The 27,425-nt window shown below is 38.8% G+C and overlaps 2 protein-coding genes across 6 annotated transcripts in view; one reads left to right on the top strand and one right to left on the bottom strand.

Moving 5' to 3' along the window:
* EDEM3 (ER degradation enhancing alpha-mannosidase like protein 3) overlaps window positions 1-24,556 on the bottom strand; it is a 71,792-nt gene extending 47,236 nt beyond the window's left edge. For all 5 annotated transcript variants that reach the window (XM_081486148.1, XM_081486150.1, XM_081486147.1 and 2 more), the window contains exons 1-3: window positions 24,193-24,556; window positions 16,606-16,651; window positions 478-578 (exon numbers count right to left, since the gene is read on the bottom strand). In XM_081486148.1, coding sequence (XP_081342274.1) covers window positions 478-578; window positions 16,606-16,651; window positions 24,193-24,353 — 308 coding nt within the window. In that variant the 5' untranslated portion in view covers window positions 24,354-24,556. The remainder of the gene's footprint in view (window positions 1-477; window positions 579-16,605; window positions 16,652-24,192) is intronic.
* The window catches only part of LOC145505156 (uncharacterized), a 31,129-nt gene continuing 28,055 nt past the window's right edge, over window positions 24,352-27,425 (top strand). The window contains exons 1-2 of the mRNA XM_081486954.1: window positions 24,352-24,507; window positions 24,594-25,077. Coding sequence (XP_081343080.1) covers window positions 24,352-24,507; window positions 24,594-25,077 — 640 coding nt within the window. The remainder of the gene's footprint in view (window positions 24,508-24,593; window positions 25,078-27,425) is intronic.

Raw genomic sequence — 27,425 nt, 5'->3', positions numbered from 1 at the left:
AAGACATTATCTGCATCCTACTGACTGGCTGGCAGTTTCCATTATTCCATTAACTAGTACTTTCATGCATCTACAGTACCATGTAACCTATAAAACACCAAAAGAACCTGAAAAACCTTAACATCACATTTGCATTCGGCATAACTACAAATCCTTCGAAGTGAACAGAAATAGTCATTAGCTCTTTTAAAAGCAAAAAACAATATTAACGCATCAACACCTTATAAGTGTCAACGATTATATACATTCTAAAGGCCACATTCATCTTAACAAACGACTCAACTTTTCATTGATCTAAGAGGTAAACTGATTAATAGTGTACAAAAGATAACAGAAAGGAATAAAGGAATTTAATGTAATACTTAGAGCAGTCTTTGAAATTTAACCAATTCCCAGATACACAATTATACACTGCCTCTAAGATGCCTTAAGACTTGAGAACTTTGAGATGCCATGTTATGCCCTGTTAATACTCACTTTCCCAAGGCATCATCAACATCACCCCGACTTGGCTCCTGGCCTCTAACCCGACCTCTGCAGGTCAAAGGCATGAGTTCATCCGCTGGATAAGCATGTTCCTGCAAGGAAAGTCTTAATGAGTCACTAAGGAAAGTAAGAGGAAAGTGCACATCTTTTAGAGAACATAACTTTTCAGTTTTTTAACAAAAATTAATCAAAAGTTTTATTATTGTTACAGTCCATGAAACCTTAAAAGAAAACTTTTTAGCTATAAATATAATATGTACTTGTAAAATACAAAATATTTCCTTAAAACTCTAATAACAATCCATTTCCCCTCCACCCAATCTCACTTTCCAGAGAGATAAACTGCTGTTACAACTGGCATTTATCATTCCAGACCTATCCACACACATAGAAATACATGCACATACATCATTTAAAAATTTCATTACAAATAGGTACTCATGCCATATGCACACACTGTCCTAAAACGTGTTCACTTAAATCACTCTGGGATTTTTTATGCTGAAATTCTACAGATGTATTTTATTTTTTTTAATAACTCCATAGTGAAAGTTTAATATTAACTAATATCATGAGAAACGCTGGGCTGGAAGAAACACAAGCTGGAATCAAGATTGCCGGGAGAAATATCAATAACCTCAGATATGCGGATGACACCACCCTTATGGCAGAAAGTGAAGAAGAACTAAAGAGCCTCTTGATTCAAGTGAAAGAGGAGAGTGAAAAAGTTGGCTTAAAGCTCAACATTCAGAAAACTAAGATCATGGCATCTGGTCCCATCACTTCATGGCAAATAGATGGGGAAACAGTGGAAACAGTGTCAGACTTTATTTTTTTGGGCTCCAAAATCACTGCTGATGGTGATTGCAGCCATGAAATTAAAAGACGCTTACTCCTTGGAAGGAAGGTTATGGCCAACCTAGAGAGCATATTTAAAAGCAGAGACATTACTTTGCCAACAAAAGTCCGTCTAGTCAAGGCTATGGTTTTTCCAGTGGTCATGTATGGATGTGAGAGTTGGATGGTGAAGAAAGCTGAGCGCCGAAGAATTGATGCTTTTGAACTGTGGTGTTGGAGAAGACTCTTGAGAGTCCCTTGGACTGCAAGGAGATCCAGTCAATCCATCCTAAAAGAGATCAATCCTGGGTGTTCATTGGAAGGACTGATGTTGAAGCTGAAACTCCAATACTTTGGCGACCTCATGCGAAGGGTTGACTCATTGGAAAAGACCCTAATGCTGGGTAGGATTGGGGGCGGGAGGAGAAGGGGACGACAGAGGATGAGATGGTTGGATGGCATAACCGACTCGATGGACATGGGTTTGGGTAGACTCCGGGAGTTGGTGATGGACAGAGAGGCCTGGCGTGCTGCAATTCATGGGGTCACAAAGAGTCGGACACAACTGAGCAACTGAACTGAACTGAATATTATTGAGTACTTATGTTCTAAGCACTGTTCTATATATTTTAGTTTATTTAATTTGTCACATAACCCTCTGAAACAAATTCCATTATTTCTGTTTTATAGATGAGAAAACTGACGGCCGGAGAAATTAAGTAAGCCTATGTCATGCAACCAGTAAATGACGGATGCAGAATGCAAACGTGGCAACCTGATTCCAGAGCCCACACACTTCATAGGACCTGCTCCTCATGGTATTCCAAAGTATGGGTACTGATGAACATGTAGGTTGAATTCAATTTTTTGCTGTATAAACAATGCTTCAATAAACAGCTATATGCCCATATCTCTTGTACATATGCTTGTATTCTATGGATTAAATCTCTAAAACCAGACCCAGTCGGTCAAAAGTACGGATAGTTCATTTTTTCTGTGCTGTGCTTATCCAACTTATCACATACCCAACTCTTTTCGACCCCATGGACTGTAGCCCGCCAGGCTCCTCTGTCCATGGGGATTCTCCAGGCAAGAATACTGGAGTGGGTTGCCGTGCCCTCCTCCACAGGATCTTCCCAACCCAGGGACTGAACCCAGGTCTCCCACATTGCAGGCAGATTCTTTACTGTCTGAGCCACCAGGGAAGCCCGAGAATTCTAGAGTGGGTAGCTTATCCCTCTTCCAGGGGATCTTCCTGACCCAGGAAATTGTACTGGGGTCTCCTGCATCGCAGGCAGATTCTTTATCAGCTGAGATACCAGGGAAGCCCTTTCATTTTTGCTAGCTACTATCAAATTGAAGACAAAGATTTACACTCTTAACAACACTCTCAGGCAATGATCAACAGTTTATATTTTGCCAATTTCCTGGATAAAAAATGGTATCTCAAGTTTCATTACAAATGAGGATAAATATCTTTTTGCATTAGCCACTGCTATTTCTCTTTAGAAATGTCTACTTATACCCTTTGTTTATTTTCTATTGGTCATCTGACTCCTTATACATTGTTACGTATAGTAAACGTTTTTTCTCCTATCTTTCCTTTGGCTTTTAACTTTGTTTATGGTACTTTTTACTTTCATCTTTAAATATGTAGTTAAATCTATTAGTCTTTTCATGGTTTCTAAATTTGGGGCACGGTTAACAAGGCTATCTTGGGTCTCTGAAAACAGCACTTATAATTTTATTTTTTATACGTCTAGATATTTACTCCATCTGGAATCTAATTTTGCTTATGATGTGAAGTGGGAATGTATTTGTATTTGCTCCCCCAAATAGCCAATTTTCTAAATACCACTTTTTAAACAATTCATCCTTAATTGCTTGAAATATAGCTTATAAACTGTCTACATGAACACACATTTTTATAGCCTCTACTTTGTTCTACAGACCTAGTTCCTACTCCTATTGCCCTACAGACCTATTTGTTTTACAAACCTACTTCCTGCTTCAAAACCATTGTCTTAATCAGTCTTTACAACATGCCTTGCTACTTGGTTAAGCAATTCACTCCCCCCCAATTATTTTGTTCTAAATTTTCTTAATGAGTTTTTCAAGTTTACTTTTCTGGATAACTTTAAAATTTCCTTAAAATTCCATTGAAATTTTAATTGAAAGAGTCTAAATTGGGGAGAATTGATATTTTTTACCAACTGAATCTTCCCATCTAGGACTACTGTATCAATATACTAGTTCAAATCTTCTTTCATGAATTCAGTTTCCACCATAGGTCTCATATATTTCTTAATATTTATTAATTGGTACTTTTTATTGAAATAGGTTGATGCACAAAATTATGTTCATTTTGGGTGTACAACACAATGATTCAACTAATAGGCATTTTATAGCTTGGCATACTATTGAGTAGATTTTTTTTTGGATGAACAACCATGACAATGTATGTCTAGTCTAAATGATAATGAAGCACACGCAAGAATCCTCCCTCTTGTCTACTACACAGTGAGATGTTGTATAATTTTTTAAAATTATTTTTAATACATAGCTAAGCTTGAAAATAAGAAATTTTCCAGTACCAAAACTGAATAGTGGAATGAGAAGATGAAGCTGCATTGGGCTTAGGAATGCCCACAACATGAACATTAGGAATAAAGAAAGGCTTTAAAGGGAAATAGGTTAACACCCAAAGTGTCAGAGAGTTGATGCTGTTAGCCCTCCATGCGTGGCCATAGCCAATGAAGTAGGTTCTTTAAGTTGAATAGCTGCTTCAATGAAACTGGACTAGAACATCTCCAATTACTTGGCTGCACATCTTAGAAAAGGAGAGAAACAAGAAAAGCCTGCTAAACTTTATATTCTCGTTAACCAGGGGACTGTCCCTAAAAGAGTCCCCCAAAATTAATGTGACTATAAGAAACATTCAGAAGCTAGAATCACTGTATTACATATTTCAATTTTAGATAATACTTACTGACTACCTGACAAGGATAACAGCATTAATATACTCACCCTTTTCCCTAATTCAACTTGGGATTTTTATCGATTATATTATTATAAACAGTTTTCACTTTGCATGTTTTCACTGTACACACACAAATTGAGATTCACAATTTAAACTTTCAGCAACATGGTTCAAATTCCAGGTACCATTGTATTTTTAAATAATTGCACAGAATGCAAACTGAAGTGCCAGTTCTTCAATCCACAAATTACTATGTATATACCAGATGCTTCTTGTGATCAGGGATCAATCACATAACTTCTTTCAGAGTGGAACTAGTGATTGATCACCGTGTATTTTTTAGTTTAGACAGCAAACATGAAGTTATATGTCTCTTGTCACCTAGTGATAATCCTACATGACAGTTTGACAGTTTATAAAAATAGATAATCAAAAGAGGAAATTAACCAATGAGGATGAAAGCTCACAAAGAAATGAAAAGTGGAAACACTGAAAGTGAAATTCACATTGAACATAAAAGGTATTACAGAAGAAACAGCTGACCATGGAATGTTGATACTGCTGTCACTGAAGCAGTATCTAGATATGCAGCTAGAGGAATTCAGTAAAGGCCAAATTATCCATGTAGATGAAAAAAGTGGTTGTGACATAATAATGTCTGCAGAAATTTCATGACACAGAGGGAAAAGGATAAAATTTTTGAAGTGGGTCCAAATTTTGAGATTTCTGTATCTACCATACCAGGTATGCTACTGCTGCTGCTAAGCCGCTTCAGTCGTGTCCGACTCTGTGCAACCCCAGAGATGGCAGCCCACCAGGATCCCCCGTCCCTGGGATTCTCCAGGCAAGAACACTGGAGTGGGTTGCCATTTCCTTCTCCAATGCATGAAAGTGAAAAGTCAAAGTGAAGCCGCTCAGTTGTGTCCGACTCTTAGCGACCCCATGGACTGTGGTCTGCCAGGTTCCTCTGTCCACGGGATTTTCCAGGCAAAAGTACTGAGTGGGGTGCCATTGCCTTTTCCACTATACTAGGTATAGCAGAGATTTACGTCGTATCTTAAGTCATATAACAAGAAGGCAGCAAGCAAGGCGAGTCCTGTTCTAACTTCTCTTAGTCAGGTTTTTACAAAGAAATAATACTTCAATTCCAAAGTCTCTAATATTTTGAATAGGGAGAAGGGAAGGGAAGGGAAGTCGCTCAGTCGTGTCCGACTCTTTGCGACCCCGTGGACTGTAGCCTACCAGGCTCCTCTGTCCATGGGATTCTCCAGGCAAGAATACTGGAGTGGTTTGCCATTTCCTTCTCCAGGGGATCTTCCTGACCCAGGGATCGAACCCAGGTCTCCCACATTGGAGGCAGACGCTTTAACCTCTGAGCCACCAGGGAAGTCCATATATATATTTGAATAATGGTACACTAAATATTAGTTTTAGCTATTTCAAAAATTTCTCTGTACATTTATAACTATCAGAAAGAAAATTTTAAATGCTTTGACAAAGATTTTTTTTAAAGGTTTATAACATTTATAGTCTGGTCTGGAATCATAATTTCCCCAGTTGCTAGTGTTAGAATTCTACTTAACTGGAGTCAATGCACATCACTTTTCTTTGGCGTCTCCATTCCTGAGTTTTCATCTCTTGGGTGCCTGGACTTTGTCCTCAGGTAAGTTATTTTTGTTTACTTTAAAACAGCGTCATTAGTACTGTTATTTCTGGGTTAAGCTAGCTCTTGCTTTACACTTGAAGAACAATCCGAATGATTATACAATGCCTGAAACATATTTTCTCTCCTTTAGAAGTTTGAAAATACTATTCCACACCCTTCTTGCATTCATGCAATATCACCATGGCAAAGTTTCTAAGACTACTCTGATCCTTTGTACCTTGAATATGACTTGTTCCTCCTATACCTGTATGCCCATATGATTCTTAATTCTAAAAATTCAGCAAAAATATTCCTGACCCCCAATGTCCAACTCTATCTTCCTGCCTCTCACTTAACTCAATTATCTGGATTCCAAACTCATTACCATGTTTGCAGCAAAAAAAAAAAAAAAAGGGTCAGGAACACTACACAGATGGTCACACAAAAGGAAAGACCAAAACAAAAAACTTAGACTAAACACAAAAAGACTTGCAGCCTGCAATCCTTCAGGTTATTTTAAAAACTTCGGTGTTCTACAATGATTTATTTCCTGAGGAAAGGATTCCAGGTAACAAATGCTTTGATATAATTAGAACCCACATGCAGCTACCAAATTCTGAATTCAATATTTTATAATTTTAATATTATATATATATTTTAGTAGAAATTCCTAAGTACTTTTACATGTGGCTTTGAGATGTCAAGATCCTAACTACTTTTTCAGTTAATTCCAACAGAACCATGATTTACCAGAATGCACAATATTTTATTGCTTTATAGTTTCATATTCAACACATATAAAAAACACTTAGAAGTAGCTCAAGTATCATTTTTTAAAAGTTGCTTATGTATTTTGAAAGATACTACATAAGAGATCATTCAAATGTTAATTTGATTGTAAAGAGCTCTTTTTAAATGACTGCTTAGAAAGCTTAATAATACTATTTTTAGGGTTTTGCAAAACACATACACAATCACCTTTATCTGAAATTAAATACGAAACTCAAACCCTAAGCTTATCCAGGTAAGAAAAATATTATTAGCAACTGAAAACCAGAATAATCAAATGAGAGAGCTTTGAACCAGGTGTAAAAATACTTTATGTCCCCCTGTTTCAACATTAAGAATAGAAACAAAACCACAACCTTTTCTTTCGGTTAACCGCAAAGCAAACTACAGTTGGTTTGCATAATTTCAGAGCAATGCATGTGTGTGTGCTTAGTCACTCAGTCATGTCCGACACTTTGCGACCCTGCCAGGCTCCTCTGTCCACAGGAGTCTCCAGGCAAGAACACTGGAGTGGGTTACTATGCCCTCCTCCAGGGGATATTCCCAACCCAGGGATCAAACCCGGGTCTCCCCAGTTGCAGGTGGATTCTTTACTGCCTCGGCCACCAGGGAATCATAAAGCAAACTACAGTTGGTTTGCATAATTTCATGGCAATGCATACTTGGCAAATAAACAGCATACAAGGCATTACACATCAAACATTCTGGCTAACTGAGGTTACAGTAAGTCTTTCTCTTCACTGTATTGCCAGAACAAAGGATAAGAATTTTCATACTGCTATGACCAACAGCCAGAAAAAAAAAAAAAAACCTTTAAAAATTATCACTAAAAATAAAACTCAGGTGATAAAAGTCCTATATCAATTAAGTATTGATAGAACATGTGCTTAGCTCAAAGCAAGAGCAAAAACATAAAACACAGTAGACTCTCCACATCAAATTCTAAACTCACTAGCATTTTGATACAACTGCTTCAAAACTCCAATCAGGGACTTCCTCTGTGGCTCAGTGGTAAAGAATTCACCTGTCAATGCAGGAGGCATTGGTTTGATTCCTGATTCGGGAAAGATCCCACATCCCTTGGAGCAACTAAGCCTGTAGGCCACAACTATTGAGCTAGAGCCCGGAAATAGCAACTCCTGAAGCCTGGGAGCCCTAGAGCCCGTGCTCCACAACAAGAGAAGCCACCACAATAAGACGCCCGAGCACCACAACTAGAGTGCAGCCCCTGTTCCTCACAGCTAGAGACAAGCTCGAGTAGCAACAAAGGCCCAGTGCAGCGAAAAAATAGACAAACATATAAAATTTTAAAACACTCAAATCAGGACTTCTCTGCTGGTCGAGTGATTGGAATCTGCCTGTCAATGCAGGAGACATGGGTTTGATCCCTGGTCCGGGAAGATTCCACATGCCTCAGGACAACTAAGCCCGTGTGTCTCAACTACTAAGCCCACGTGCTGCAACTACGGAGCCCGGGCCTTGGATCCTGTGCTCTGCAACAAGAGAAGCCACCAGAATGAGAAGCCCTCAGACTGGAATGAAGAGTAGCCCCACTCACTGCAACTAGAGACAGCCTGAGCAGCAACAAAGACCCAGCACAGCCATAAATAAATACATAGGTTAAAAAAAAAAAAAACACCACTCAAATCAAAGCAGCATCCAAACCTGACTTCTTGGTAAAGCCAATTCCAAAAACTAGCCAAAGGGAAGAGACTTTATTCCACTAAAATCAATAATAAGACAAAAGTACTGTTTATTTATAATAGTGAGCTATTGAAGACACCAAATCTATTTAATTCCCCATAAAATTATATACATTTTAAATGTTTTATTCCAGATCCTTATTGTTATACATCTTACCTCCCTTCTTGAGGCAGGTAAGATATTCCTTCCTAAAACAAAAACTAAATGATATCTAATATACCATCTATTATATACAGATAGCATATGGTAATTACTGACTGAACTTACATAATTTTTCAATTCTCTTTTCACCCCAAATCAAACATTCCTTTTCCCTTTTGTTCACTACTTATGCTCACTAAGCCATGTTTCAGGTGTTTAGGATTCCATTTATCTAAACTATTAAATTATTAATACTTCTACCCTGAACATATGGTCCTTTGAGTACTATATTTATGAAATGTTTCTCAGCACTGAGGAGAAATAAGTAACAAAACTGCAGTTATAAGATTTTAAATTAAGCACAGAGTAGAATGCTGGCAAGCTTTAGAAGTCTGTACTCAAAATAACAAAAGTTTCCAAATTCTTCAATATGTTAATCAATTTGGTTTGATCAATGATGAAATAAATTGAACTTATGAAATAATATTACATGGAATAAATGATAATAATAATGTTGTAATGAAATAAATCCTGCTACCAACAGATATTTTTAGCAAGATTATTACCAATAATGCAGAAAAAGTATTTGACAAAATTTAATAAATACCCTGTGATGAAGAAAATTCTCAGCAAGATAGAAATAGAAAGGAACTGAATACAGAGCATCCATGAAAAACCCACAGCTAATATCATACTTAACAGTGAAAGGCTGACTGCTTTTGTCACAAGATTAGAAGTGAGATAAGGATCTCACACTTCTTTTCAACATAATACAAGAAGCCCTAGCTACTGCTCTAAGAAAAATAAAAGGTACACAGTTTGAAGGAAGAAGGAAAAATCTTTTTTTTGCAGATCACATGACTGATCATATAGGAAATCTTATGGAATCTACCAACAAAGCTACTAGAAATCATATGTGAATTTAGCAAGGATCTCAAGTTATCAGAAAAAGTTGTATTTCTGTATGACATCAATGGACAGTTGGGAATTAAAATTTGAAAGACTATAATTTACAAGAGCATTAAAAATATGAAATACTTATAAATAAATTTAAGAAGAGATGTGCAAGACCTGTACACTGCAAAGTACAAAACACTGCTGACGTTAAGAACTAAATAAATGTAGAGACACCATCTTTACGGATTAAAAGACTTCATACTATTAAGAAGTCAAACTATCCAAACTGATGTATAGATTTTAACATAATCCCAATCAGTATCTCCACAGGCTATATATTTTTTTTGGAAATTGACAATATGATTCCAAAATTTACATGGAAATGCAAAATATCTAAAATATTCAAAACAATTTTGAAAAAGAACAAAGCTGAAAGACTTACACTGCTTGATTTCAGGACTTGATATCACTTAATTCAAGACTGATATGGATGGACTAATAGATATTTAGATCAATGGGGAAAAAAGATAGTCTAGAAACAGACCGAAACATATACAGTTAGCTGATTTTACAAAGGTGCCAAAGTAATTCCGTGGGACAAGGATACTCTTTTCAACAAACAGTACTAGAATAATTGGATATCCACAAAGAAAAAAATATAAACAAAGCTTTACCTCACACCATATATACAAACATTAACTCAGAATGAGTAATAGATCTCACTGAAAAAGCTGAAATCATTAAAACACCTAAAAGAAAACAGGAAAATCTTTGTGACCCTGGGCTAGGCAAATATTTTTTTAGGTAGGATATAAAAAACATAAGTCACAAAAGAAAAAGAATAAATTGGACTTGGTCACAAGTTTAAAACATTTATACTTCAAAAGACATTAAGAAAATTAAAAGGCAAAGTACAGACGGGAAGAAAATATCTGTAAAACATACATATGATAAAGAACTAATATCCAGAAAATAATATATCTCTTATGACTCAGTTATAACAGGACAAATGACCTGATTTTAAAATAGCAAGAGATATGAACAGATGTTTCACCAAAAAAAGATATACTAAGCACATGAAAAGATTTTCAACGTCATTAGTCATCAGGAAAAATAAAACTAAAATCACAACAAAATACCACTACACACCCACTAGAATAGCTAAAATTAAAAAGACTGAAAATACCAAGTGTTGGAGAAGATGTGGAGTAACTAAAACTCTTAAAATTGCTCGTGAGGAATGCAATGTGTTACAGCCACTTTAGAAAAGTCCGGCAGTTTCTTATAAAAAGTTAAATTTACCCTTCCCATACGACCCAGCAATCCCATTCCTAAGTATGAAAATGAATGTCCACATAAAAATCTGCATTCTCAAATTCACAGCAGTCTTTTAATAAGAGCCAAAGACTAGAAACATGCTAAATATTTATCAACGGGTGAATGGTGTTTTACCAACTCAACAAACACTACTGAGCAATAAGTAGGAACTATAATATCTCCAACAACATGGACAAATCTCAAAAGCATCATACTACGGGAAAGAATGTGAACCAAAATACTACATACATATTCTAAGATGCCACCAATATGAAATCCTAGAAAAGGGAAAACTAGTGACAAAGACCAGATCACAATGGTTGCTAGAGGTCAGAGGTGGAGAAAAGGAACTAATTGCACAGGAGCATGAGAAAGCTTCTGGAGGGAGATGGAAATGTTCTGTATCATAAATGTGGTGTTAATTAAACAACTGTGTACAACTGTACAACACAGAACCATGCATTTGAAATCGGAAATCCTTTTCTCTGTAAATTCTACCTAAATGTATAGGAAGATTTGGTTCTACTGAGTCAAAATCCTTCACAGAGTATCACAGTATGATTTAAGAAACAGAACAAACAAACAAAAAAACCTACAAGAAGACACTTTAGAATTTAAGTCACTGGCAGTTTTTTTAGAATGTTGTAAAAGTAGAGGCCAAGGAACAATGATTAATAAAAGGTAGTCCCACAACCATTTACACACAAAAATTGCACATACACATGTATTTGTATCTTCCCTCCTCCTGATCATTAATACCACTTTTACACTTATTTATTTATAGAATTACTCTTTTTGATTAAGAAACTATCAAAAAGAAACATTAGGAACAGTTTCAAATGAAAATATGAAAAAGTTCTGAAGATGGATGGTGATATTTGCACAACAATGTGAACATAATTAATGCCATACACTTAAAAAGGGTTTAAATGGTAAAATTTTAGGTATATTTTACCACAACGAAAAATGTGTTTTACAAATCAGGAAAAAATAATTCTAAGAAAACTTACACAAATCTGGAAATCCACAAGGAAGTTACATTTTAAAACAGTTCCTTTTGTTTAAAGGATAAACACTGATTTTTCTTTGAACCGAGCACTCACGAAGATGAAGTAAAGTGAAGTTGCTTAGTAGTGTCTCACTCTTTGTCACCCCATGGACTGTAGCGTACCAGGCTCCTCCATCCATGGGATTTTCCAGTCAAGAGTACTCGAGTGGGATGCCATTTCCTTCTCCAGGAGATGTTCCTGACGTAGGGACTGAACCTGAGTCTCCCACATTGCAGGCAGATGCTTTATTGTCTGAGCCATCAGGGAAGCCCATGCACTCAGGAAAGCAAGCTTAAAAGTGAATAGGTATGATGCTCTAGCTAAAGGAAACTGTGCTACTGTGCTTACCAACTCTTTCAGAATTTATTTATAATGTTTAGGTCTCTACCAAAGTAGCTTCTGCTTATAACAGTTGATAACTGAGTTGTCTATAGTCAACAGGAAAAACATTAGAAGACAGAGATCATCAGATCAGGGAGCTCAGATCCAAAACAGTTCTGTATTTGGTGGCCTAAATACATGTATTTTGTCATCTAATTTAGTCTGCAGACTGGCCTCAGCACAAATACTAAAAACATGCTGATAGAAGTGGCTGTGGTCTAAGGTTAAATAAGGTCACGCAGAACTGCCAAAAAACACATCCAATTTCATTTTATTTGGGGAAAAAAGTCATCTTTGCAATTCACTGTGGATAAACTGCAGTCTGATTGAGGCTACAGATCTGTCAAGTACATTCATTATAATTGTTAGTATTTATGCTGTTGTGTGCTTAGTCGCTCAGTTGTGTCCGACTCTTTGTGACTCCATGGACTGCAGCCCACCAGGCTCCTCTGTCCACGGAATTCTCCAGGCAAGAATACTGGAGTGGGTAGTCATTTCCTTCTCCAGGGGATCTTCCCAACCCAGGGATTGAACCCAGGTCTCCTGCCTTGCAGGCAGATTCTTTACTATCTGAGCCACCAGGGAAGCTCCTTATGATGCTGAGATAGCCCCAAATAATATTCTTAGTTGATAGAATGCATGTGTTCTAAGCCTCTCAAGTCGTGTCTCTTTGTGACCTTATGGACTGTAGCCCGCCAGGCTCCTCTCTGTCCATGGGATTCTCAAGGCAAGAATACTGGAGTGGGTTGCCATGCCTTCCTCCACAGGATCTTCTCAACCCAGGGATCAAACCCAGGTCTCCTGCATTGTGGATTCTTTACCATCTGAGCCACCAGGGAAGCCCAAGAATACTGGAGTAGGTAGCCTATCCCTTCTCCAAGGGATCTTCCCGAGTTAGGAAATCAAACCAGGGTCTTCCGCATTGCAGACGGATTCTTTACCAGCTGAGCTACCAATTGATAAAATCAGAAAACTCTTGGATGTAACAGCAAGAGATGGCAAAGATTTAGTAATCTACCTAAGGCTGGCAGGGCATTGTTATTGAACAATAGCATTACTAGAACCTGGGGAATCATAAAGAAAAACAAAGTTCAAAGATGGCGTGCCTCGAACAGGAAAGAATGAGTGTGTTTGAAGAAAGTTCTATGCACCATCTAGGGAAGGAGTTCTGAGTTAAAGCCTCGATAAATTTTAGGCGGGCCATTTCAATCTCAGGTAGACAATGAATTGTGATGATAGCAGCAGTAGCTGGTGGCAGTAAATACGTACTGCTTCCTATCTGCTGGACACAAATTCCAAGTATTTTAATTATATTAACTTGCTTAATCTTTAAAACACTGTGAGACAGGCAAACCATTTTAGAGAGATGAAGAAATAGGTTCAGGGAGATGAGGTAACTTTCCCATTGTAATCCAGCTAGTAGGTGGCAGAGCTACCACAGGATGTCCTGCTCCATTTCCAGAGTTTTTGCTCTTAATATTATTCTGCTTGTCTTTGGAAAATAACATTGTTTTCCCAGAACCAAGAAAGTTAAAAGAATTGCTGTAATTGTGTACTAGACTGGAGAGTAATATTTTTAAAATCTAGTAAGAAATGAAAAGTTTTCAACATTTATGAAAAGCCATTTTAGCACAGAAGGCAACTGACTAAAGCAAGCAAACAGTTGTACATCCCCAAATTTACCATTAACGTATATTTTTAATAAAATTTATTAAACAATTTTTGATTTTAAAAGGTAAAAATATATCACAATAATCAAATGCAAAAAAAAAAATCATTTGATTATACCTTCATAAGAATTCAAGTCAGTGCTTTCAAGAACAAAAAAACAAACAAAAAATTTATGTACCAGGTATGATGCTAGCTGGGCTTCCCTGGTAGCTCTGCCCGCAAAGCAACAGACCTGGGTTTGATCACTGGGTCTGGAAGATCCTTGGAGAAGAGAATGGCTACCCACTCAAGTATTCCTGCCTGGAGAATTCCACAGACAGAGGAGGCTGGCACGCTACATACAGTCCATGGGGTCACAAAGAGTCGGACACAACTAAGCAACTAACATTTTCACTTCATTTTTCATGATGCTAGTTAAATACAGGACATATAGAAGATGAATTTAATACAAAGTAAAGAAAATGGCCCTGTGATCTCAAAAATCTTATACTCTACAATAATTCTTTGTACTAATCCCCATTTTTCATAGGGCTCAAGGGGGTTAAATGATCTGTTTAAGGTCCAAGCTAAATAACTGACATAGGATTTGAACTCAAACCCATTTAACTCCAAAATCTATATATACTTTTACTCTATAACAAGCTAATAGTGTTTCTGAGTATAGGAACTAGAAAAAAAATTGCAACTGACTTCATATAACAAGTACAGGGTTCCTGGTCTCTGTTGAACATTTTAGAACCATTTCATGATAGCTGAGAACTTGAAAAGGGGAAGTGTGAATTCTAGACTAAATCTTGGGTTACAAACCTCACATAGTTTGAGCACAGCACAAGTACACTGCAAGAGTCGCTCATGTTGTAAAATAGTTGAACATTTTAAAATACATATTGCAGTGGACTGCAGATGGTGTGACTCCACTGGAAAAATGGAGGGCGGGAGGTGTTAATTCCAAGAGTTTCTGGTCTTTGGAACTGAAATCCCTCTCCTTTAGATCTTGCAGGCAGATGACTGTAATAAAAGTTACCCAGTTAGGGTCCATAAATAAGAACTGGACCAGGAAGTCTTCTGAGGGCTGCCATTGGTAGCTGCTCTGTCAGAAACTCGTTTCTATATTAGGAAAAAATGTACTGATATAACTTTCAGCTGCTTACCTAATAAGGAACAAAATGTTAAAGATACTGTGCTTCACAAAAGAAGACCCTATTCTCAGTGAGATGTATTGAATTAATCCAGCTGTATAACATCTTATTCAAGTTTGGAACTAAAAGTATGCATTTATGACATGGCTTAGGTTTGAAGATGTAACCTAGATCCACTTGGCCACCCTAAAACTATTAGCTTAGAGAAAATTATGCTTTGCCCAAACTGAATTAACCAGGGATAAATGATTTTGAAAGAAATGTTAAGGAAATGGCCGAGTCTTGAGAAATGAATTCAAAACTGTGCTTTCAACATGGTTAAAAACACCCAGAACTTCATCACCATTATATCCTAAAAACATTTAAGAACTCAGTATGTACTCTTAAAAGCTGTACAATAGAAGGGAATTAGAATTATCAAATATAAGAACGGCTTAAAAATTTTTTTTAATGTATAAAAGCGTATGTACTTACATGTTCATAAAGATAATGTAAACATATGAAGATATTTGGGTAACAGAAAAATGGATTCAGAATCAGTTGAAAAACACAGCAGAATCAATTAAACTTAGTTCTTTGCCAAACTTTCCCCAACTACATTTACAGGCCTTAATCATAGAAGATATGCTGACATAACAATTACTTCATAAGAAGTAATTCTCAGAATAATCTGATTAAACTCATCAAAATTACACAAATTTACTTGTAAAATTATCTTTCGAACTCTAAAATTTGCTGACTAGTTATCTTTTAAAAAGTATTATGATTCTTTTTTTTGCATTTTAAGATCATTTTATTGGGGGGATCAAGAAGTCACTGGGTGGGGGGGGCAGCTACAAATGCCCTTCCCTACCTCCTAGCCCTGTACTATTTAATTAAAATTAAATTTTTAATTGTGGTAGAAATCATGGAACATAAACTTTACCATTTTTAAGTGTAAGTTTAGCAACATTAAGTATATTCACTATTGTGCAACAGGTCTCCAGAACATGTTTTGCTTTGCAAAACTAAAGTTGTTATTTCGTCTCAAGTGAGCACTAAGGCATTTAAAAATAATATGGACCAGCATATCTAGAAAGCAAAATATATTCAAATCAAGGCCCACTGTGAGGATATCATTTGGACAGAAACTAGATGACAGTCTGCCTCTCTTAAAGCAATGGTTTTCCTCATAAAGTGAATAAAGTAATTTTGTAAATACTTTTTTGTTTAGTTAAGAGAAGCATTTCCCTTAAGGCAAAGATAACGTCTTATTCATGTTTATATTTACCATATCTAACTATACAAACTATTTAATACACACTACTGATAGCATCAAAGGAAACTATTTAAACAGTTTCATAATCTAATTAAATTTATTCTTACATATTCAACATATTGGTTCTCTAATAACCACTATCAGGAATACCCTGTTACGCTATGTTCACACTATTTTTAAAAACTTTCTTTAAAAATGGATTTTTAAAGGAAATTAAATTTATTCATTCAAGTTGTAAAATTCCCAGTTGACTGTGCTCACATAATAATCAGCTCACATAAATGGTATATAAAGATAAGCTTTCTACTTACCATATAGTTACCATAAGCATGATCAAACATTTCCAGTACTTGATTCCTAATTTTAAAAGAGCAGAAATGGGAAAAAGTTAAATATATTCTACTTAATGTCTTTCAAACAGTTAATGCTCCTTCATAAACATATACCAACAAAAAACAAAACAAATATTTAGTTAGGAAGGAACATAAAGAGTCAGGAAACAGACCAGTGTTAGCAGACAAGTGAATCAAACAGAGCTAGGCTAACCTTTCACTATTCTAGAAATTCATATAAAATTCATCTTACACTGTTTCCTAAGAAAATTGTTGAAGGATGCATGCCATAAAGAGAGAAGAAAATCTGATGATGAAAAACAATTACCTCTTAACAAAATTATTTAATATAAATGCTCGAAAGAGGAAAACAATAAAGAGCCCCCAAAGAAATAATTATTGTTAACATTTATTGCTTATACTAAACATTCTACAAAAAAAAAAAAAAGAGGTGGGAATGTGTATTACTGTAAAATAACAATACTTTATCAAGTCTCTGCCATTCCCCTTAAATTAAATAAGATCACTAATGCCTAGTTTAATACATATTTGTTAATATGTTGGCCACATTTCCAAAAGCTATATTTTATGATTCTGTGTACCTTTTGCTCCTTTAAAAAACTGTCAAAAGTCAATAAACAATATTCATTCCTAAAGTAAGAAAACTAATCCTCAAAAAGAGATTTGTGTATTTGGCTAACTCTGTTTCTCAAAATTCCAAGATGACTGTTTAAAGTGGAGATTTCTGATCCCCACACCAGATTTTGCCTTTGTCATTCATGAGCTGGTTAATTACGTAGGCTGCCCCCTAATAAACAGGAACTGCACTGGTAGTTTTGGCTCTCAAAGCATGACAGAACTGCTCAGAAACTCATGGCTTCACTGACATAAAGCAGGACAGACCACAGCATTGTCAGAATATTGGAGAAGCAATAATGATATTTACTTTGTAATATTTAATACGTGCTGGTCACTGTTTTAAATGCTTTCCGTATGTTAACTCATTTAATTATTACAACAACCCTAATGTAATGGTATTACTATATTATAGATGTGGAATATGAGAAACCAAGAAGTTAAACAACTTAGACAAGGTCATCCTGCCTTGACTGAAAATGGCAAGGCCAGGAGTCAACTCCCTGTGTTGTTCTTGTTTGTTCAGTCACTCAGTCGTGTCCAACTCTGTGACCCCATGGACTGCAGCACACCAAGCTTCCCTGTCTTTCACCATCTCCCAGAGCTTGCTCAAACTCAAGTCCACTGAGTCGGTGATACCATCCAACCATCTCATCCTCTGCCTGTCCCCTTCTCCTCCTGCCTTTAATCTTTCCCAGCATCAGGGTCTTTTCCAATGAGTCAGTTCTTCGCATCAGGTGGCCCAAGTATTGGAGTTTCAGATTCAGATCAGTCCTTCCAATGAATATTCAGGAGTGATTTCCTTTAAGATGGACTGGTTGGATCTCCTTGCAGTCCCATGGACTTTCAAGAGTCTTCTCCAACACCACAGTTCAAAAGCATCAATTCTTCAGCACTCAGCTTTCTTTCTAGTCCAACTCTCATATCCATACATGACTACTGGAAAAACCATAGCTCTGACTAGAAGGACCTCTGTTGGAAGAGTAATGTCTCTGGTTTTTAATACGCTGTCTAGGTTGGTCGTAACTTTTCTTCCAAGGAGTAAGCATCTTTTAATTTCATGGCTGCAGTCACCATCTGCAGTGATTTTGGAGCCCAACAAAATAAAGTCTGTCACTGCTTCCACTGTTTCCCCATCTATTTGCCATGAAGTGATGGGACCGCATGACATGATCTTTGTTTTTTGAATGTCGAGCTTTAAGCCAGTTTTTCTACTTTCCTCTTTCACTTTCATCAAGAGGCCCTTTACTTCTTCTTCACTTTCTGCCATAAGGGTGGTGTCATCTACATATCTGAGGTTATTGATATTTCTCCCGGCAATCTTCACTCCAACCTGTGCTTTATCCAGCCCAGCATTACCCATGATGTACTCTGCACAGAAGTTAAATAAACAGGGTGACAATATACAGCCTTGACATATTCCTTTCCCAATTTGGAACATGGAAACAAGTCCACTGTTCCATGTCCAGTTCTAACTCTTGCTTCTTGACCTGCATACAGATTTCTTAGGAGGCAGGTAAGGTGGTCTGGTATTTCCACCTCTTGAAGAATTTTTCCACAGCTTGTTGTGATCCACACAGTCAAAGGTTTTAGCGTGGTCAATGAAACAGAAGTAGATTTTTTCTGGAATTCTCTTGCTTTTTCTATGATCCAACGGGATGTTGACAATTTGATCTGTGGTTCCTCTGCCTTTTCTAAATCCAGCTTGAACGTCTGGGAGTTTTCAATTCACATACTGTTGAAGTCTAGCTTGGAGAATTTTGGACATTACTTTGCTAGTATGTGGAGTGAGTGTAATTGGCCAGTAGCTTAAACATTCTTTGGCTTTGCCATTTGTTGGGACTGGAATGCAAACTGACCTTTTTCAGTCCTGTGGCCACTGCTGAGTTTTCCAAATTTGCTGGCATATTGAGTGCAGCACTTTCACAGCATCATCTTTTTAGGATTTGAAAGAGCTCAGGAGGAATTCCATTACCTACACTAGCTTTGTTCGTAGTGATGCTTCCTAAGGCCCACTTGACTTTACACTCCCAAGATGTCTGGCTCTAGGTGAGTGATCACACCATCATGGTTATCTGAGTCATTAAGATCTTTTTTGCATAGTTCTTCTTCATGTTCTTTTCTTGTTTCTTCTTCTTCTGTGTATTCTTGCCCCCTCTTCTTAAAAGCTTCTGCTTCTATTAGATCCATACTATTTCTGCCCTTTATTGTGCCCATCTTGGCATGAAATGTTCCCTTGGTTTCTCTAATTTTCTTGAAGAGATCTCTAGTCTTTCCCATTCTATTGTTTTCCTCTATGTCTCTGCACTGTTCACTTAGGAAGGCTTTCTTATCTCTCCCTACTATTATTTGGAACTCTGTATTCAGATGGGTACATCTCTCCTTTTCTCCTTGCCTTTCGCTTCTCTTCTTTTCTCAGCTATTTGTAAGGCCTCCTCAGATAACCATTTCGCCTTTTTGCATTTCTTTTCTTGGGGATGGTTTTGATCACTGCCTTCTGTACAACGCTAGGAACCTCTCCATAGTTCTTCAGGCACTCTATCAGATCTAATCCCTATGGCCAAGCTCCTTTCCTACCTAGAACTCTTACCCACAATAAGCAGAGCCTGAGGCAGTGAACTGAATCCTGTGTCCTCAGGGCACATCCTAGCTCTAAAATCTTCAGTCTCATCAACTGAAAAATGAGACTAATGCATCTACTTCAGTTGAAAGGATTACCCAAAATAATCTATGAAAGCATCAGATAAGTAACAAGGTCTCCAGCTCAGTAGGTAAAGAATCCGTCTGCAATGCAGGAGATTCAATTCCTGGGTTGGGAAGAGCCCCTGGACAAGGAAATGGCAACCCACTCCAGTATTCTTGCCTGGAGAATCCTATGGACAGAGAAGCCTGGCAGGCTACAGTCCGTGGGGTCGCAGGAGTGAGACATGACTTAGCGACTAAACCACCACTGAAGTGGCTCAGTGGCAAGGAATCCATCTGCCAATACTGGAGTTGTAGGTTCCATCCTTGGGTAGGGAAGATCTCCTAGAGAAGGAAATGGCAACCCACTCCAGTATTCTTGCCTGGGAAATCCCTTGGACAGAGGAGCCTAGCAGGCTCCTGTGGGGTTGCAAAACAGTAGGACAGGACTTAGCAACTAAAACAAACAACAACAAATGCCAGGCTTACTAAGTCAAAATCTACAAGACTTGAGACCAAGAAATCAGTCTTTCAATTAAACACTCTTAAATTTGGGGGACTGAGGGTTACAGGAAAAACTATAAAAGTCAATGTTATGGCGAGGCAAGGCCAAGTCTCCTGATAATCATCAAAAGAAAAACATTTTATCAGTAATAGTCTTGTATTAATTCTTACTATTATTCCTAAAGTTTCAATCACTAATGTCAAGAATTAAGAGTCTTAAAGAAAATGGCTGGATCTATTTTTCTTTTATCTCCTGTTGTATTGCAATTGTCATTTTAAAAGCTGTAATCATGGATGATGAAATATTGGTAACAGTAAAGTTAGCAGACAGAAAAGGACTAATTTCCAGAACCTGCTATAATAATCAGCAGAATCAAGTACACTCAACCTTGTGAACTGAACAAGCTAAGTCCTACCAACTTTTTATAAACAACGATTATTTAAAAACACCTAATCATTAAAAGGGGCTTCCCTGGTAGCTCAGGGAAAACAAGGTGATAAGCCACTTTGCTAAAACATTGATTCTTTCTATGTTTATATGTATGATAGAATATGGATCAAGTTATCTCAGAAAATTATGGAGTATCTCAAAGAATCCTTCTAGACATTTTTTTTATAATATTGCAGGTGACAAAGAGCTCTCAAATTAGCTAATTAAAAAAAAAGGAGCTAAATTTCCCCTTTAAGCACTGATATCAATAAATGGAATATGGAAATTCCTTTTTCCTTCCCCTGAAATAGAATTAATAAAAAATTACTGTTAAGACAAATTCCTGTAACTGGTAATAGTAGTGCCTAGACATATATATTACAGATAACATAAGGATTAACTTGTTAACCCAACTTTGCCCTCAACCTTCAAGATGATGAATAAATTATGTTTGCAAATGACGCATTATTTTCCAATTCTTACATTTATGAAGCACATGACCATCCCATGATCACCAAATTTCACCAATCATACTTCAAACTGGAGGTATTTACTATCCAGCTGAGCTCTCTCACTTTCTTAATTACACATATAAGTCCTAACAATCATATTTAAATAAAGAATGGTAGAATAACTACTATATCATACAGAAAAACAGTTTTCTATTGTGTTTTGTATCTTTAACAACTGAATAAAAATGTATTGGAAGTCAGGTCCACTCTTTCTTCACTGTAAATAATTTCTGTAAGTCAGCTTTTTCTAAAGTTACATTGCTTGCCAACATGCTACAGACACTGAACTGTTTCACACTTCATTTTTAAAGCAAAAACATTAACAACTGCTGCAACATTTAAAACACAAAAACAATAAATGAATTCCATGAAGTATAAGACTACATATATCCAGCTAAATGATTCCAAAAACCATAAACTGCAAGTAACCAAGCAATTTTTTACTATTCCTTATCATTTCAGTCTTTATCATCAGTTTAGTCTGGGGGGGAGGGTAAGGGATGGAGCATTTTCTGCTTTTCATCATAAATCATTATTCGGATTTTTGGAAAAAATTGTACAGGTAAACCTAACAAATCAAAGTTCAGTCTCCTGAAAACTCCCAGAGGAGAAAACAGTCAAGCAATGTGTATTTGTGGTTTGTAGCTATAGACTCTTATTATACTCTTATCCTAGAGGAAGGCAATCTAAATTAACAAGCCTAAATAATTGTAACCACTTTCATAAACGATCTCAAAATCTGAGCTGAAATCTCAAGCCAATTTGGTTGGACCGCTCTAGTTAAAAATTTGTCTTGGTCAAAAATAAGTTATTCAAATGACTTTTCTTAACAAAAATTTTTAATAAAAAAGGAAAGGGATTTCCCTGGCGGTCCAGTGGTTAAGAATCTGCACCTCCACTGTAAGGGGCACAAGTTCCGTCCCTGGTCTAGAAACTAAGATCCCCCATGTTGTGCAGTGTGGCAAAAGAAATAAATACATAAAAGAATAGAAATTAAAAAAAAAAGGGGGGAGAGGGAGCAGTGGTCAAATAAAAATACTTGTTCTCCTTAACAGACTTGAAGCATCTCTTTCCAAGGCTTATGGAACTAACTACAGCAAAGTGCAGGGAGCACAGACTCTGAAGCACTTGGGAGCACTTAGGTTTGAATACTGGCTCCACCATTTAATTAGCTCTGTAACTTTGAAAACATCAACCTTGAGTTTCAATTTCCTCATCTGCAATACGGGGATCGTATTCATCTCATTAAAAAACAGGATTACAGAGACAGTATATGTAAAGTGCCTGGCACTGAACACTGAGTATTCAGTAAAGCAGTTATCAGTGTTACATTAAATCTATAAAAAGAAAATTTAAGACCCTTATTAGAGTTTATTAGTCAATTTTGTTTGGATAGCTGATACTTTTTTTCCAAACAAGTGTCTTTTCCTGCTATTTTATTTAAAAACTAATATAAGACTTAGCAACAATTTCAGTAAAGTGGAAGCCTGTATCTAAAACAAATCCTGATGGTTTCACGCCATCTCCATCATAACTCCAGGAGGTAATCATCTTTCCATGTTTTTCTGAGCTTAGACAATTTATTCTTTAAAAAAGGGGGGGGATGGTACCACAGATCTCATTCTATAACTTACATCTTTTTTGTCTTGAGAATATATTCTGGGCAGCCTTCTGATGACCTAACTCCTCTTTAACGACTGAGTTTTATTCCATAATATGAATGTTCCGAGGGACAGCTCTGCTATTTCAAAATGCACATCCTTGTACACCTATCTCTACTTAAATAGTGCTTTTATTTCTGTAGGATAGATTCCCTGAGATGGGATTAATGAATCAACGAATGCAGACAATTTAAATTCCAGGAGACTGTAAGTAAAGTACAGCAATTTACACTCCCACCAAGTTTCTTCTCACACCTCAACTATTCAGGCACTCTGCTTTGTATTTATTTACTAACCTGATGGCAAAACCCAGCTATCTCATTGTTTTAATCTGCATCTCTCACATTTATGAGGTTGAGTAGCTTCATGTTTATTAAGTATTTGCATTTCCTCTTGTGTGAATTAACTCTTCATGCCCTTTGCCCATTTTCTACCGGTTCTTGGCTTGTCCCTTATTCATCTGTGGGACCTGGCCTATATTAGGAATACTGACTCTAAATGAAATGCTATACATATAGCTTGATGATTTTATACCTTTCAAGACTGATAAAACTACTGAGTAAAGTGAATAGGCACACTTAATCTGGGCTACGAAACACTACCATCCAATATTGTTCTACTACGAAGATGCAGAGCAAGAAAACATTGCAAAGGAAATGGTAAAACGCGTCAAGTTCAAGTTCCAGTGAATGCTCCCTATTCCGTAACAGGTGTAAACATGATTTCCTTAACTAGTGAGATCAGCCGCATTTTTCCCACCTGGGAGCTCACCGCTGCGAGAAATCTAACCACGTCTCTGAATCAAGCGCGACCGCAGAACTCTCGCGCGCAGGGACCCCGGCCGGAGCCCACTTCCCGAGCCACTGACATAGCAGCTGCGTTGACACACCGCGGCTGGTCTTGAGGAGCCTACATAGGTCACAGACAGCACGGGAGACACCCCGAGACAGTCCCCCGATGTCGCCTCGCGGGCCGGCGGCCCCCGTCTTCCCGCACCCTGTCCACCCCGCCAGGGTCCTCTAACAGCCGTCCCCAATCGCGACAGGAGAAGCCACTGCGCGCCCGGGTCGCAATGACAGGCACCTTCGCCCGTGGTCAGCCTCAGGAGGAAACCCACCCCCAGGCTGTCAGGCACCCTTACCCAAGCTTCTGCTTCTCCTCGCGACTCATGGGCGCGGCCCCCGCCGTCCACACGGACGTGGCCGACACCAGGCACAGCGCGGCCGTCGCCGCCACCAGGCTCCATGGCGCTCGCTGGGGGACCGAGGACCCAGAGCCCCGGCCGCCGCCGGCTTCGCTCATGGCCCCGCGGTTCCGCGCACGCGCAGCTGCTACGCCCTGCCGGTGGGACACATTGCCGGATGCCGGTGGCGAAGGGGCTGCGAGCCGTGCTGAGGGCGGGATGCGGAGGGACGCGAACGGCCGCCGTCGCCGAGCAGTTTCCCGAAGCCACCAAGCCGGTCCCCAGCGCCAGCGCTGCCACCGCCCTCAGCCCTCAGCAGCCCGGAGCGCCTCCCCCAGCTTTCCGGTGTCGTAGTCTAGGAAACCGCCTTCCCCCAACGTTACTTCCGGGTAGAGCCCGGGCACGCTGCGCCTCAGGACCAATGGGGGCCGGATCGGAGATGGGCTGGCTCCCGGCGACAGGGGAGAACGTTGGTCGGCAGAAGTGAGACGTGGACAAAAGGCGGGACTGGGGAGGGACCTCTCCGCTCGGCCGTCCTCCGACCGGTGCTCTTGAGACCCGAAAACTACCGGTCCCAGCGTGCACCGCTGCCTCCCCGGCTCTCTCGCAGTCCGACCCCACCCGGGCCAAATTGCCACCCTGGGTGGGCGCGCTGCAGCCTGGGACGTGTGGTCCTCCGAGGGGCTGGAGTGGTTCCTGCGATCCCGCTTGCCCGGGCGCCCGACAGCCAGCGGTCCCTCCGTGGTCTGCAGAGTCCAGGGGAAACCCGTCAGCTCTTTATCCATCTTCCTGCGAATACGTTTCGCTGCGGGCTGGCAGGAATGAGGCTCAACACGGCCTCAGGTCAGTGCTGCACGCCTTAGGGAATAATAGTCTCTTTGGGGGGCTTCCCTGGTGGTTCAGATGGTCAAGAATCTGCCTGCAATGCAGGAGACCAGGCCTCTTCTTCAGGGAAATTTCAATACCATTACAGCAAAAATGAATTGAGCCTTTGATGGCAATGTGCTGAGAGTTTTTACTTGCATTCTCTCATGCACTCTTCTCAGCTTAAATAGGTAAGTACCACCACCCCCAGGAAACCGAGGTCGGAGAAATTAGGTTACAAGCCTCGCCACGCTGCTGAGTTAGATTCCAGCCAGCCTCTGTGACTCGGAAGCCCTAACGTGTAACCAGAGTGAAGGAAGGCACGGGAGGCCTGGTACTTGATTAATAATAGTCATCTGAAAAGCTCAACGTCAGGAAACTAGTGTGAGCTGCGAAGAAAGTTTAATGAAGACTAGAACTTGCAATTTATTTTGATGACCAAGTCCCAGGTTAACCATTGGCAAAATGAGAAGATAAGTTCCTCTTGAAAAACCACATTGTTTTTCTTGTGTGATAACTCAGTAGGTATGTGCGGAGCTTAGGGAGGGCGTGACCTGTGTGACCACAGGAAATCAGTTAGTCGACCCCTCAGCAGCTCAGCCCTTCGTCCTTGGTTTCTATCCCTTGCATCATCTGCTTCCCTCTCAGACTGACTGTTCAGGTGACACCGATGACGCCTCTGCTTTCACTATCCATTTCGGTCTTAAAATGCAGGTGTTTCCTGCATCTTAAGGTTTTCTTTTTGTACTCTATTTTGTATTCTATAAAACTCTTGTCAGTTTTCTCTTTGTACTCTATTCCTTGGTGATTACTTCCCCTCTTGTGGATTCAACCATCATATCGCTGTGGTTGATTTGTAACTCAGTAGCTGTCCTTATCTGTGTGTGTGTGTGTGTGTTTAGTCAGTCGTGTCTGACTCTTTGCGAACCCATGGACTGTAGCCCGCCAGGCTCTGCTGTCCATGGGGATCCTTCAGACAAGAATACTGGAGTGGGTTGCCATGCCCTTCTCCAGGGGATCTTCCCAACCCAGGGATCGAACCCAAGTCTCTCACATTGCAGGCAGATTCTTTACCATCTGAGCTTCCAGGGAAGCCCATGCTGATCTCTAAACCTCCTTAATAGAAATCCCCTTCTGTCTGGTCCAAGGGTAAGCTCAAATGTAATGTTTTCAGTGATTCAAATTAATCTGTCGGAATCCTCTTCAACTCATCGTCCTCCTTCACAATCTATGTCCAATCACGTGCTAATTATATAGTCTACTTCTGCTATCACTACCTTTCTTTACAGTGCTACTTCTACTCCATTCAAGCCTCCGTTACCTCTTTCCTGAACCATCACAGTGACATCCTAAATTATTTCCTTGCCACCCTAACTTTTCTCTACATTGCTACCAGAGTTGGCATTCAAGGATATCTACAAGCCCTCTGAACACATTATCTCCCTTCTGCCCCTGCCCTGCGCTCAAGTCCTATGAGGTAACTGACAGATTCTCATGTTATATCCTTTCTATGCCTTTGATCTTAACTGGCCCCTCTGCCATCCCACCGTCTTTGTCTGTAGAATACTGCCTAACCATTAAGTCTCAGCTCAGATTTCATCACCACAAAATCCTTCTAAAACTTTCCAGCCATCAGACGTCATCCTCCCATTGTATTCTGTGTCTGTATTATTGTGTTTTTTTTTCACAGTCAGCCATGTCCACTAGACTGTGACTGCTTGGAGGGTGTTGACTTCAGCTTATTCATGTGTATGTTCCAGAACTCAACACTGTGCCTCTCCTATTACAGAGTCTCAGTAAATGTTGAATGTCTTTATTTGTTTCCTTGTACCTTCAGTTTCCGTATCTATCAAGTGGTAATAATACAGTTTTTATCTACTTACGTGGAGGCTGTGAAAACACATGAGGTCATTTCTGTGCAATATTTAATTTCATCCTTTGTACAGACCTGCAACCCCTATGTTAGTTCCATCCTGGATCCTCTTTGGCAGCTTTAGTGATAAAGTTAGCTGAGTAAATAATACCTGGGAATTGTTCTTGACTCTGACCCAGAGAACATGGCAAGCTAAAGGTCAAGACCAATCATTCAGAATTTGAAAACTAGAGCAAAGGAAATGGAAAAGTAGTCAGTGACCTTCAGTTATATTGAAATGTGGTCAGGTCAGCTATTTGTAGTGAATTATTGGAAGTAACTCAGTTTTCTTTGCCTTCCTGATGTTCCAAGCATTTATAAGAAGTCAAAATTGACTGGTAACTGTCACTGAGAACTCACTCATTGGAAAAGACCTTGATGCTGGGAAAGATTGAAGTTAGGAGGAGAAGGGGAC

The sequence above is a fragment of the Giraffa tippelskirchi genome, chromosome 5 (assembly GCF_054371585.1).
Source record: "Giraffa tippelskirchi isolate mGirTip1 chromosome 5, T2T-mGirTip1v1.2.pri, whole genome shotgun sequence".
Lineage (NCBI taxonomy): Eukaryota > Metazoa > Chordata > Mammalia > Artiodactyla > Giraffidae > Giraffa > Giraffa tippelskirchi.
Note: the sequence above shows the minus strand (reverse complement) of the source record. Positions and strands in the feature narration are given on the sequence as shown.